The sequence below is a fragment of the Ixodes scapularis genome, unplaced genomic scaffold (genome assembly GCF_016920785.2).
Source record: "Ixodes scapularis isolate PalLabHiFi unplaced genomic scaffold, ASM1692078v2 PGA_scaffold9__187_contigs__length_104089568, whole genome shotgun sequence".
NCBI classification, from domain to species: Eukaryota; Metazoa; Arthropoda; class Arachnida; order Ixodida; family Ixodidae; genus Ixodes; species Ixodes scapularis.
The window spans coordinates 25,263,999-25,278,061 of NW_024609884.1; the positions used below are offsets into that span (position 1 = coordinate 25,263,999).

The 14,063-nt window shown below is 44.6% G+C and overlaps 2 protein-coding genes across 2 annotated transcripts in view; one reads left to right on the top strand and one right to left on the bottom strand.

Annotated features, from left to right (window-relative positions):
- The first annotated feature begins 304 nt into the window (after positions 1–304).
- Positions 305–3,893, top strand: LOC121046291. The gene is made up of 4 exons (XM_040500367.1): positions 305–497; positions 1,142–1,219; positions 1,488–1,626; positions 3,683–3,893. The coding sequence occupies exons 1-4, from the start codon at positions 305–307 to the stop codon at positions 3,891–3,893; spliced, it is 621 nt and encodes a 206-aa protein (XP_040356301.1).
- Positions 3,894–6,193: 2,300 nt separating this feature from the next.
- LOC8043951 overlaps positions 6,194–14,063 on the bottom strand; it is a 33,846-nt gene continuing 25,976 nt past the window's right edge. Inside the window, exons 2-5 of the mRNA XM_002416463.4 lie at positions 12,475–12,606; positions 12,317–12,381; positions 11,907–12,028; positions 6,194–8,651 (exon numbers count right to left, since the gene is read on the bottom strand). Coding sequence (XP_002416508.1) covers positions 8,472–8,651; positions 11,907–12,028; positions 12,317–12,381; positions 12,475–12,554 — 447 coding nt within the window. The 5' untranslated portion in view covers positions 12,555–12,606 and the 3' untranslated portion in view covers positions 6,194–8,471. The remainder of the gene's footprint in view (positions 8,652–11,906; positions 12,029–12,316; positions 12,382–12,474; positions 12,607–14,063) is intronic.

The window sequence follows — 14,063 nt, forward strand, 5'->3', positions numbered from 1 at the left end:
CTATTGGCCCTTGCCAGGAGCCGTGACGTGCGATTATTACTGTGAGCCCGACAGGAGCGTCATCCTTCGAGCTTAAGCGTGCGTGAACCTAACAAACAAATTTGTTCAGTGTATCTAGACTGGGGAGAACTCTGATGTACTGTCCCAGGGCAAGCTCCGTCATGGTCGATCAGGTGTGACACGCGGTTTGGACGTCTCAGGCGCTTCAACTCACTCGAGATCGTTGAAGTGATCCGTGCCAATGCTGTAAAAGCCAGCCGAGGCAGGCGACAACGTTACTGGGCGTCAACGCGTCGGTGCCACGATGTCCTCAGCATGGTTTCACAGCGTACTGCTGCTTATGATTTGGCCGTTCGTACGTGGTGATCGGCCTGCTCAAGACCTGGGCACAGGTCCTCCTCCCCATGGCAGTGAGGACGAAGAGTACTACCTCGAAGACACCGGCGAAAAGGAGTATTACTATTACGATCAGGACGAATACTATGAGTACTTCCAAGGTACGACATTTTCATTCAGTCTCTCCTCAGTTTGTAACCCGTAATCTCCTAAAAAGATTTTTAAAAAAAATTTGTGAGTGTTTTTTTAAGCGTGGGCAAGACCGGCGCTTGTTGTGCCGGATTAGTGCATTTAGTTCAGAAGAACAGAGTATGTGAGAGCTCACGTCTATTCGTAAGACGTATCTTGAATAAAATATCGCCGGTTGCCTGCTCCGGAAGTATAGGGTTGAAACTGGAATCGCAGTTCCTTCGTTGCGATTTGTAAGTGTTGGCCTGAAAGCGGCTGGTAGGACTCCGGGCGTTCTTGACTCGGTAGCAACGCGTAACACACCACTGCGTCGTCCATGTGTGTCCCATGGGTGTATTTTGGCCTATTTTGTGTCAAGATTTCTTCGACGTGAATACACGGAAAACGCAATGTAGATATTCCGGTTTCAATTCCCGCTGGATCTTTTACGGCGCATCGTCCGAATGTGTTTTATAACGATAGGTGTACGTTGATCTTCCTATACAAAGTAGTACCTATAAATTACCATATGCTACAGCAACGCTCGAGGATCCTTTATTATCCTGTAGTTTGAAAATGAAAGTTGTTATTGATGTTGTTGCGGCTGTTTTTTTTTTTTTTTTTGTTTTTTTTTCAGACAGGAAGCCTGTAGCTCCCCTCAGGAACCGTCGTATGGACAAATCGATTAACAAGATACGACGCCTGGTACAAGCAGGTTTGTAAATGTTGCATAAACAAGCGCAATTTGAATGTCTAAGCGAGTTGCGTTTAAAGATAAATGGTCGAAGTTTCAGCAGTGAGCCTCAACGCATTGCGCGACATGGACTCGCACAACTCGCGAGTTTTGTTTTTCGTTTAGGAGAGATACCATCCTCGTATCTATAGATCGTTCCCACTTTAGCTTCTACGGTGAAATATATATATATATAAATAAGAAAGCGTCGTGAAATGCATTTCTTATTGTATTTCTTTTTTTTCAACAGCGGTGCTGGCGTGCAACGAAACGGAGTTGATTCATTTTAAAAACATTTGCGAGAAAAAAATGGACCTGGTAAAAGTGTTGCAGAACACGACGCTCCGGGGTAAAGTCGGAAAGGCCTCTCGCGTGCGCAAGATTTGCAGGTGATGCCCTTCATCCATCAGCCTAAATCCTCCGGATTATTTTATCTCGGGCGGCTGCGCACGTTCGTGCATGGAGGTCGGCTAAATTTACGTCCCGTCTTTGCCTTCCCCTCTTTATTTTTGTCTTGCTCGATCATTTTTTTTAACATTGTCTTCTTATCATTTTCGAGTCCGTGAGCTGCTTTTATTCATGATCGACGTTGCGCGCAGCAACGTTTTATAAGAACAGAGTTTAGTCTGCGAAACCCCCGGTCCGTGCCGCGGGGAGCCGGCCACTGCGGCAAGTGTGAAAACGAGCGCGCCTAACGTTGCGACGGTTTTTAGAGGGCCACTGAGTACGCTAGAGTATAGGCGCTTTATTCAACGACTATCTCGTGGACGACGCCATTACGCTGCTTAGTACAGGGCAGGCTCAATAGACCTTTTTCAAAAGTTTATAAAGCAACATCGGCGGTCGCCATTCCTTGGGCACGAGGTGAACGCAGACGCAACCCTCGTGGCCAGTACATGCTCAAAAGTACGTCCCCAAACGGCGACTCAGATAAATGTCACAGGAGCTCTCAAATGGCGCGCACTTTTGAAAGTGGTCTAATGACGTTAGTTAGCATTTGGAAATGCCACTTTCAGAGCTTGAGTAGTTTAGGTACGGTGTCGGGAAGCTCGGGTGATATTTTTTTTTTTTTTTTTCGATGTGGCGGATTGTTTTAACATTTCTGGAGAAAGGAAACTCGTTTCCTGCGATTTCAGATGAAGATTCAGATGACTTGTGAGCAGCTGAAGTGTCCTTACTTTGAAACGTAGCTTATCTATAGTGATGCTAACAACAGGTGGTGCTTCGGGGTCACCGTTGGTCGGGGTGCACTGTAGTCAGAAGCTCCTGGCCGCTAATATGTCGGAGCGTCTCGAGCGGTACACGTAAAAACTCGAAGACCGCGCGTGCTGTTTAGCAGGCAGATATTTGCTGCTTTCTTGCAAATTTGTTTACAGTCAATGGTGCTGGTTTTTTTTCCCTTCTCGTGTTTCTGCCATATTTGCTTATCCCGCCATGGCAAACACCGCTTTAAAAAAAAAAAAAAAGGAAATTAGCTGTGTGGGAAGGGGTCATATCAAGTAGAGAACTAATGTTGGCTCCTTGTGCTCAGCTTCATGTAGCGATGGTGAACTCTATAGCTTGTGGCGTCACGAGTTACGGCAATGCCTTTCCCGTATCCTTGTTGCTGCATTTCTTTGAAGTGTGCATTAGCCTGAAGATTTTATAGCATGGCTGCAGCATTCATCATTTGTTCGGTCCATGGCCCCCTACATAGGAGGTTACGTTCATGCAAACAATCCTGCAGGTTTTTGTACTGCGTATACACCACGACGGACTTGCATTGCGTCATTAATGTTTTTTTTTGTGTGTTGAGTAATTGAAAGTTGTAGGATAGCAGAATCAACAAAAAAAATTGGTATGCTCTTTATGTTTATACAGCCTTGATGGAGATGCGCCTCAACGGGTAATCGGTCTCTTAGCTGTAGATGAGAATTTTAGCCAGTGCAGTACAACTGCTAACCGGGGATTCTTAACGTGCATCACGCAGTAGTGATCACACGAACGCGTGCCGGTACGAAACTCGTGTAGAAGTTTGGGCTAGTTGGTATTTCATGATTAAAGATTAAAACAGCGCAAGGACACGGACAAGAACAAGAAGGTAGACAAACAAGCGCCTTGTTTGTCTACCTTCTTGTTCTTGTCCGTGTCCTTGCGCTGTTTTAATCTTTAATCACGAAACTCATCCAGATCGAAACGGGCGGGGGCGGCGGGGATCGAACCCAGGAGGTTCCCAGCGTAAGCTTTCGCTCCACGCTCAGAGTAGCAGAATCAATGAAATGATAGACAGTTTTAGCACGGCGTTACTGCAGGCTACCGTGGGCACGGCAACGCTCCTTGCTCGCGAAAGAGATTGCTTTGAATGTGCAACGCGAGTTTCCGGTAACAATACCGCTCGGGTAGCGCTATGCTAAAACTGCCTAATGTCCGCCTTCACCGCTCAAATGGCCGTTCCGCTGCGCGTAGGCTGGTGAGGCAGTACGCTGACTGCATATCGGCCATGGTTCCTAGCGGCGACTGCCCCGACGTGGCCTTCAGGCTGAAGACGGATGCTCAGCGCAGTATCTACCGCCAGGGCTTCCAGATGTGTCGCTCGCCCGGTCTTGCTCCTCCGCACTTCTCGCTCGTCACTGTCGCCCTCCTGTTGGTGTGCGTCGGAGAAGCATGGCCGAAATAAAAAAAATTTCCGAGTCATACTGGGACGGCACTCTACTCCGTGCGGCGCCAAAGCGGCCAATGATTTGCAACTCCAGAATAACGAAGCTTTTAGATTCTCAAAAGACTAGAGAAAACCTAGCCTGAACCCAGAAAGGCGCTTGTTCATGTTTAGGTACACGGAGAGCTCCAATCAACTTGACCGAATGGTTGCTGCAAAAATGCACTGTAGATCTGCCTAAATGTTTGCTCGTACAGCAAAGCGTTGTTACTCGTCTCGCTGTGCCTCAGTGCTTCTGTATCCTTCTGGGAGCTTACGAAGCTATGACGTTTTTGAGCCACGGATAGAGCCATTTCGTGTTGCACGGTTTTAACGTTCACCGGCTTGGCGGTCGTCCAAGTCTAATTCAGATTCATGTCCAGGTTTGTATATTTTACGAAAAATTCACTACAAATGCACAAAAATTGTTTGGACCCGTGGTCTCAGTGGCCATACTTCGTTTCAGCTTCAGTCCAGACGCAGCCGACGCAACGAGGTAATGGGACTAATCATGCAGCGTCAAAACCGCAAGTCCTTTTCTGTTTATGATTAGTTCAGCTATGATAGAACACGTACAGAAACATGAAGAAATCCACCATGGTGAGCTTTTCACGCTGTCTGATTGGTCCCATCAGCTCGTAGCGCTGGCTGTGTCTAAACTTAAGGGGAAACGAACTCGTATAGGCAACCTGCAATGCTGTTTGGTGTGGCGCTATCTAGCGACCGAAGCAAGAAACATTGGGTAGGCCTGGGAGTGGTGGTTGCGTAGTTCAAACGTGAGCTATTACTCTGGTGGCTCCGCCTGGCCTAGTGTCTGAAGCAGGAAATACTAGATAGGCCAAGAAGCCGTGATGTCATAACATGCCAGTACGTCAGAAGCTACGGCCCTGCCGGGCCAATCGCAACGTGACTACGTATCACCGGAGTGCCCTTTTACTGCAAAAAAGTGTCAGGTTTTTCGGTCATGCTCCAATATGTGAGCGTCGCTCTTGTATACGTAGCGCGCATCGAAGCCGTCGGTACGGAATGTGGGGCTTAGCGTTCACCATTTGCCAAGTTACAACGATACAGGGTATGACCGTGGGCTCTCACTCTGCTGGCGCCACCAGACTGTTCCCGGCAGGCTATAGTGTCGGGGTCAATCACAAAATAAGTTGAAGTGAAAAAAATTCTTCGCTTTACGGCGTATACGAGCACAGCCCAGCAGATGCGTGTTGGCCGCTTTGGGAAGGGAGCAAAGCACGCGCCATACGCATCAAAGCTAAAAATAGCACCGGCCAGAAGCCCCTTTCTTGAATGGTCCGTAACATCGTCTAAAATTGGGCAAGTTTTCGGAGTACCCAACTATATAGTGTGTGTTCTGTGTTAGCTGCCTCTAGAAGAGCGACGCGCATCATATTATTCCCGCAGTCTCCCAAGACGAAAGAGCCGACGGACGCCGGTAGCTTGGACTGGATAGCCTCAGGAAGATTGGCCCCGAGCATAATGACCCCTCGGCCCTCTCTCCCACTAGTTACGATTTCTCCCATATTATTACCGGAAAGTCGTTTGGGAAGTAAGTTTCTTGCCAGTCGGTAACTTGATAGACTCACGAATACAGGATATCCATACACAAGGCTCGAGTTTTGAAACTCGTATTTTTATTAATTTGCCCATGTTACCCGCTATTTTATTCGGGTCTTCCACACTTTCCTGTTTATGCATAATACACATCCGCGTACATCACCGTGAAAAATGTTTCAGGTGTCTGAGACTAAATCCCTATTATATTTTTATTGATATCAATAACATGAACAGAGGTAATTAATGTGGCACTGACTTTGCTTTCTACAAATGATGCTGTCTATAAGCTATAACTTTACTGCGCTCAAATATTGCGCGGTGTGCACACCCTTGTATGGAAACAGCGAAACATTTAAATACATTTATTGTAGGAGTGGTTGCCTTCCACTGTGGGGTCTCAATACAATTGAAAACTAACGACTCCATTAAAAGTATTTAATAAAGGACCGTGAAGGTTTTCTCATCCTCTGACGATGAACATTTTAGAAAATGCTTACGAAACGCATGTCATAAGTTAATTGTTCTACTTCAAAAGCTACTGTATTCTTGCGTGAGCTGATCAGCTCTACTTGATTAGCATGTCCGAAAGTGAATAGTGAACGAGTCATTGAATATGTTTAAAGGCTTTAAAGCCTACTGGCCCGTCGACAGCGCACCATAGAAATTGGGCAGTTAACTTCCTGCATGATTACATGCCGACCAAAGGGACATAAACACAATTTGTTTTCATGACACTTTATTACACCAACATTTAGAGCATGCGCTTAAAGAAAGCACATTCGGAATACCAACGTTGAGGTCTTGGTGGAGTAAAATTGACTGGTACCCGACGACGCTGCCCTTGCAGGACACACCAAAAAGAATACTCAAAAAGAAGGCTCATTATGTACATATTGGTAAAAAATATATTCAAACGTAGGTATTAAAACCGTTCTTATAAATAATAAGTTCAAGACTCAATATATAATCAGGTACGTTTCAAACAAGCATTCTGTGAGTGGTTGGAAAGTTGAAAAAAAAAAGCCTAAGGAAGAAATTACGCAGCTTAAATATGTAGTGGTAGAACTTTTAAGTGGCGGTACTTTTTCAAGATGACAACACGAGAACTTCGAAATGCATTACTTATCACAGAAACACCTGTCTTTTGTTTGTCTGGCACAAGTATTTGGCATAATGTGCAGTTCGAGGCAATGCACAAATGCTACTTATTAAATGCGCATAATCAGTAGACTGAACTTTAAGTCCTAAATCTGGATTCAATAAAAAAAACTTAATCCAACATAGTGCAAATTCATGTGCGCCTTAGATTGGGAGTGTTTACAACATATTGAGAACGTTTTACACCCAGGAATAATATCGCTTTGTTTGTTTCTTCTTTTTTTTAACAAAAAACAATCGAGCTGAGAATTTTCAGAAGTGTTCTTCCAAACAACGAAAACAATATATTACCCGAGTTGCTACGTACTCTAGAACATCCAGAAGAAACTCGACGAGCACGAGGACAGTGAGCGTAATTTTACGCGCTGATTACAAACTACAAGAACATTGGTCACGTGACTGAACACCCAGATAACTCTTCACAACCCAAATGAAGCAGTAAAGTCACGATATTGAAAATATTAAGCACAATGACTGAGGCAATAATGTTATCCTGGCTTTCACTCCACGCCAAACTTAGGTGTTGAACTAAAAAATCGTCAATCTCTTCTGAGCGACTTTGCGGTCATAACCATAAAAGCAAACCTCTTGTTTGTAATTTTAATAACTTTTCATTAAAAGTTCATAACTAGAAATTTGTTACGAATGAGTATAACACGAACATTGTGGAGTATGTGGAATTGTATTCTTCTTTAGAAATATATGTATGAAGAGTATTTTCCTGTTCAGCTGAATGCCGTAAATGGTCAAAGTAGCACTTTGCTCTGAAACTTGAATTTGAGTGTAAGTTAGGAATCAACTTATTTTTTTATAAAAGATCAATTACTCATATCAAGATTTCTGCGTGCAGCATCACATATCACGAGTTTGCGACCAGTCTAATGTCCTGTCAGTTGAGGAACTTCGTTTTAGAAGTAGCATGTAGAATGCCATCGCTGTTTTTCACTCTATTTTGAAACTGACCGTAATAGTAGCCATACTATCTTGTATTATTTTTGTTCGAAAAATAACCGACCGTGGCCTTTAGCTGAGAAACAAAAAGGACATTTAATGTACTTTCTTACCTTTCGGTGATCAGTATGTTACAGATACAGAAACATCAACGAAGAATAGGAGTATTGCATGATAATGCGAATAATAACAACAAAAAAAAACACCTATCCTAATACTATATTTTCTAAACACCCCGGCCACACGCACTCATTAGGTATGCTCATTAGCATCACCACAGCAAGCGCAGAAGTCTCCGAAAGTAAGCGTGCTCCCTGAGAATTTGTCCTCCACATTCTAGAATGTTTTGACAGGATTTGCTTTGAGCCGAAAGTCGTCCATTTTCTTACACCTTTCGCTACTGTTCTCAGACCTGTGATATCTGTGGCACCTGCCGCACAGGTCTTTAAATGTGATCCGGATATTTGGGTGTCCTAATATTCCTACCGCGAAATGTCATAGACCCCTTTAAATTTGCAGCAGCTATGAACGAATGCATGTTGGCACATCTTAGCATCGCCCGATTCGATACGATGTCACATCCTTCTCCATTCACACGAATCCCATAACCTGACTACATCGCTAGAAAAGATTTTCACTTTTTTACTTTCGCGTGTGCGCGAAAATCAGATCGGAAACAAACGTGTCAGGTTCAGGAAGTTTGTGTATCATACGTAACGTTCTTCTAGACGTGTCGTGTAAAGCCGTAGGAAAGGAACTTAATGCCTACACAGGCTGCCTCATCAAAGCAAATTCGCATTAGACGGACATGAACCCTGGAAGAGGTCCCGGTGCCCGACCGCGTTGTGTGGTCATGTACTGGATGTGCCCAAGATCCGCGTTCTTCGGTCACTTGAGTCCTTTCCTCTTGGGAGGCAGCTCGTCAATGTCCTTGATGCCGAGGACACAAACCCTGGTCTCCCAGAGGGCGTCCGCCAGCTTTTTGCGAAATCGCTTGTCGTCCAGAGCGGAGGTGCGTCGCTTGCGGCAGGGCTTCTGTCGCAGCTTGTCAACGCATGCGAAGAAAGCCTGAAACCACATTAATGAAAGAAAAGAAAAGAAAGAAAAACGTATCAGTGACACTATAATAGTAATAACTATGCTTCTATCAAATTTGATAGAAATGAAGGTCCGAGGAAAAAAAGCTGCAGAGTGCAGCTCCCAACAACGGTCAGCTGCATACAAGCGTGCAGGAAATGCACATAATTCAACATGCACGTAAACGACAGGAAAAAACGAGTGAAAATCTCTTCTCTACAAAGTAAAACAAACTGAAAGTGATAGAAATCGATGTGCCACGTTTAAGCAAAAACAAAGAAAAAACATTTAAAAAAGAATAAGGTAGGAGGCAAATGCCTTCTCAATAACGCCAAGTTTTCCGAAAAGCATATACCCCTTACTTTCTAACCCTCCAAAAACTAGTGCACAATCTATATTCAGTCGACTTTCCGCAGCATACCTTTATTCACCAACCAAGCGAAGCAAATGAACTTGAGCGGGAAGCTATCTCGTAGGTCAACTCTATAGGTACATGGAGGGCGACATTATAAGTTCGTTTTAACTTGGGAACTGCATGAGGATGAAAAATATACTAATCTCGAAAAGCGCTTAAAACCTAGGACACTGCCTGAAAACGTGCATCTGACTATCTGATTTCGCAAAGCCGCGTGGCCTTCGCTCGCATTTTCGATACGCACGCCCATAAATCTGCGGGTCTTGCGGATCATCCAAACATAACGCAAACTCCGCGTTGTGCAGTCTCGTGAGAACAACGAACGTCGCTTGTGATGCCACCCACACCTACCGGACTAATTCAACCGTGTCGCCAACAAAGATGAGACTTTAAAGTTTGAGTTTTTTTTTTTTTTTTTTTTTTCTGTTCGAAACAGCGCGGATACTGAAATCAATTAAAAATCGAAATCTGTAGCCAGCACCCCGCGGAATGTAGGGAGAAGGTTTGTTTCAAGAGGAGGGACAACTATGAAAAAGCGGACGTGCAAAATGTACATACGTTTTGTTGCTCGGTTGATTGAATTATTGAGGTTTCGTGGAGCAAAAGCGTATCACTACTCTGTCAATCTTTACCAGGCAGTTATTGAACAGAATACACATTATGTTGCCTATGGTCGGCCCATGCCAACTTTCGTCAGCCTTTTGCGCCATGCATTTCTCCTGTTCGTAATTTTCAGCTGAATGCATTCTTTCGTCCATTTATGTAAGTACCTATGTGAAGTGTAAGGGACCTGTGCCTCGTCGAGCTCGTTAGCCTTTTGCCGTGGCCCCTCTTTCGGACGCTGTCCGAAAGAAAACAAAACGAAATAATCTCGTCGTGAATTAGTGTCGCGGTGCGGACCAGAAAAATTAATAGTGTGTAGTTTATTTATTTATTTATTTATTTATTTATTTGATAATACTGCCAGCCACAAAGCGTAGTGCTTTTTTTGTATTTTTTTCTAGACGGCTTATGCTTATTTGTGTGTATATGGATCCTATACCGAAATGGCATATTCTAGTAATGGCCTAAAAATAGTAATGTAGGCAGTCTTGTACACGTTACTAAAAAAAAGTAATCGATTACAATTACTATTACTCTTGGCTAAAAAGTATTCGATTAGATTACTTGATTACTCGACGACAAAAGTAATTGGACATTACTTAAAGAAGTAATCGTTACTTTTCTGATTACTTTATTCTGTGAAGACATCTTTAGCGCTCATAACAATGAACTACTTCCAACCTATATTTCACATTTGGACAAGTATTGAAGAAGAAAAACTGGCTCCCTCTTCGTGGTCGTTGCACCTTCACAATGCGGACACAAGCATAGAATTCGTTTGAAGACGTTTAATGATTTGGGCGTTCGCCAGTGTGTGTGTGTGTGTGGGGGGGGGGGGGGGGGGGGGGGGAGGGGGGGGGGGGAGGGGAGCGGAGGGGGTTCTAGATCTTGTTAAGCTTGATCAAGGGGTGTCGCTCAAAGTTTGCGTCGCTCATTTTATTATTCACATGTGGATGAGCTCGCATGTTATACAAAAGAGCAGCAGCTCCAGGATTTGAAACGGATCATGTGTAGTATCCATTAGCAGAAGAGATCGCCCCGACCACTTCTCAACTCGAAACATTGCTTGTCACAAAGACCGCGTAGGGGAAATGGGGAAATATTTCAACTGCCTTTGTTATATTTTGCATCCGCTTTAGGCATTCTCCGGTTCTGGTTCGCCTACGGGCTGCGAGTGGGTACCCTAACCAGAATATTTTTATTTATGTGTGTGTGTGCGTGAGGGGGCTAGTTTGAACGAAGGACTCGCCAAGCTACATTCTGCTTCCTCAAACTTCGCCCTGAATGGCCTTTGTCACGCACTGTGGCTTCCGTGGGGCTTCCCACTCCCAGTCCCAGCTCGAAAAAAAAAACAAAAAACGGACATTCCACAGGAACTGTACATAGAAAGAGATTGACCTCGTTTACTACAGTTCCGCAAAAATCTTTCTTTTTTCCATTCGAAAAAAAAGCAAATTTTATTTCTGTCATTTCATAAAAAAAAGGCGTGGTGCCGGGGGAGGGGGGGGGGGGGGGTGTCCGTAGACAAATTGTAACGGTTACAAGTAATTTTATTACTTCAAAAGTAATCAGATTACACTTGTGATTACTGCCTAATAAAAGTAATCAACTGATTACAAAATTACTCCAAAAAGTATTCGATAACAAGTAATTTGATTACTTGTAATGCGTACGGTACAAGTCTGAATGTAGGCCATTAATTTGATTCCGGGTGTGCAGTACTGTGGTTTTCTTCTTAACATCCAGAGTGTCTGTGAAGCGTTAGCGGATATGTAGTTTATGTGCGCATTCCAATTGAGATTTGATGAAATGATGACTCCAAGATATTTATATTCACTGACTGTTTGCAAGGGTACGTTATTCATTGAGTAACTAAAATCCAAAAGAAATTTGTTTCGCGTTATAGTCACCTGAGCACACTTTGTACAGTTTAATAGTTATTGCCAAGTCGAACACCAATTGCAAATGGATGAAAGACAGTTATTAAGCGCTTGTTGGTCTGCAACACAACCTATATCAGAAAAAACTACACAATCATTTGCGAACAATCGGCACTGCACTGGCGTGTTGATTGTCAAGTCGTTCTGGAAGTTGATGTTTGCCTCCTAGAACGCAATTTCTGCATTCACCATGCTAAAAGGTTGTGCGCAACATTAGAGGCGGCGGGGGTGGTACAATAGTATTCCTAGTTTGTATTGTCTTAGTTTCAAATTAAACCATCCACTTACTTTTCTCAGCGTGCACTGAGTATTGTAGTAATCCGCTCCAGACAGGTATTCGACGAGGTTGAACGCCCGCATGAAGTTCTGGCCACAGCGGTGTAGTGCCACCTTGTGGCAGATCTCAAATGCTGAAATACACAAGCCCCGCATGTTACAGATGGCTCCAACTTCATGAAGGTGGCTGTGCGCGTGAACCTGTCTTTTTCTTCTATATTATAGCTTCTTTTATGTGTGAGCGAAACCGAAGCTACAAGCGGGAGCATGATGCCCTGAAGGCTACATGCACGAGGAGGCGTGCTTGTTAGGGACGCTGAAAGTCTGGAGCTCGCTCTTGTAGCTTTTGCTACACGTTCGGGCAAACCTAGATTCGCACTTAAACATTAGAAGCCGCCAACAACAGGTTGATTTGGACGTACCGTTTTCCTCTGTGCGATTCTTGTTCTCATCTTGGTACCTCTGCAAGAAGTCTTGCTTCTTGACCCTGAGAACGACATGGCATGGCGATCGCATCAGTATTTTGGTCCAAGATTTCGTGGCATAATCTCCCACGGTATACGGTTTCTAAAGTGCTTACTTGTACTTGATTTCTCTCCTGGGTTCGGCGACCACGACGAGCACCGAGATGAGGAGCACGGTCATGGCGGGGAAGCCCATCCCGAAAGGCCGTGCAGAGGAGGCGTTTCCTCGAGCGCCGCAACTCGGAATCCTGAAAGAAAAAATCGTCATTTTGTAGCTCAGGACAGCGTTCACATGCTAGCAAAACTGATAATACAAGCAAAACCATAAATCTATTTTTTTTTTTACAGTGCAATGGGATGTGATGTACACAAATGACTAGCATGGCGCCCCAACTGGTCCCCCTTGCGTGCAAGCATGTGCAGCTTGCGCGTGAACATAACTTTGTCAAGTTTGAAACTGCACGGGCATTCCCGCACGAGCAGAGACATGGCGGCGGCCAGTTGCCCTGCTTGCAATCGTCTGTACACCAACTCAGTGTTGATAAAGAATAATGTTTTCGTGTGCTAACTGTGGGCACTTCGGGCACTTCACATATGCAGAAGGCCATATCTGTTTCCCATATATGTGCGAGCATAGAGTTATTACAATAAACGCTAGACGCTCAGCTGGCGCTAATGTCAACGGGACTTCCAGTTCCGAATTGAAGCGGACAGCAAACAGTCTACTTTTCCAGTCTTCCTGTGTATACCTATTAGAAAACATACGTGATATCTTCGCCAGGGAATAATAGAATCAGCGTAGTTTGTTTACTCTAACGGTACTATGTAGGTTTATTCACATTATAAAAGAGTAATTTATTAAGTTAATGTGTTTTTTTTTGTTGTTTTTTTTGTTTTTGTTTTTTGTTTTTTCATTACGGAGCGATGTTTAAGTTACCGAAAATTGAGGCCCACGCCTATGTTGTACAGCGTGATATGTCCAGTACAATCTATCAATTCAATCAAAAAACGTGAAAGACTTTTGAAGTGGCCTGTAACGCCGCATTGGAGCACAGCACGTGAGGAGGGGAGGGCACGGAGGGAAGGGTATACGCCTCCTCCTTCCCCGCTAAATTTAGCGGGAATATTGGCAATGTGAGATGCGTGGATGTCACGTGTGACGTCATACGTCGCGTGACGTCACGTGCGACGTCATACGTCGCGTGACGTCACACGCCACGTGTTTTCCATAATGACGTCACACGTGGCGTCACGAGAGTAACGTTTCGACGTTACCCTCGTGACCCTCACGGGCGTCACCCTCACGAGGGTAGCGTTTTGACGTTACCCTCGTGACTCTCACGAGGGTAACCCCAACGGGAATTGGGTTACCCTCACCCGTGAAGGTAACCACCCTCGTGAGAGTAACCCTCACGGGGGTCACGAGAGTTGCCTTCATCGGTGAGGGTAACCCTCACGGTAGGTAACACTCACGGGGGTAACCCGGCCCCGTGAGGGTTACCCTGACGAGGGTTACTCCCTCGGTAAACAAGACCACTGACTGATGTCATCCTTGAGTACTCGTAAACTGTCAGACAGAAACCTAAAATATGGCAAAACCCAGGACTCACAGGGCAGAACCCTCACAAAGGTAACCCTCACGGGGGTGAGGGTTACCCTCGCGATGATAACTCTCGTGGGGGTTATCTTCATGAGGGTTACCCTC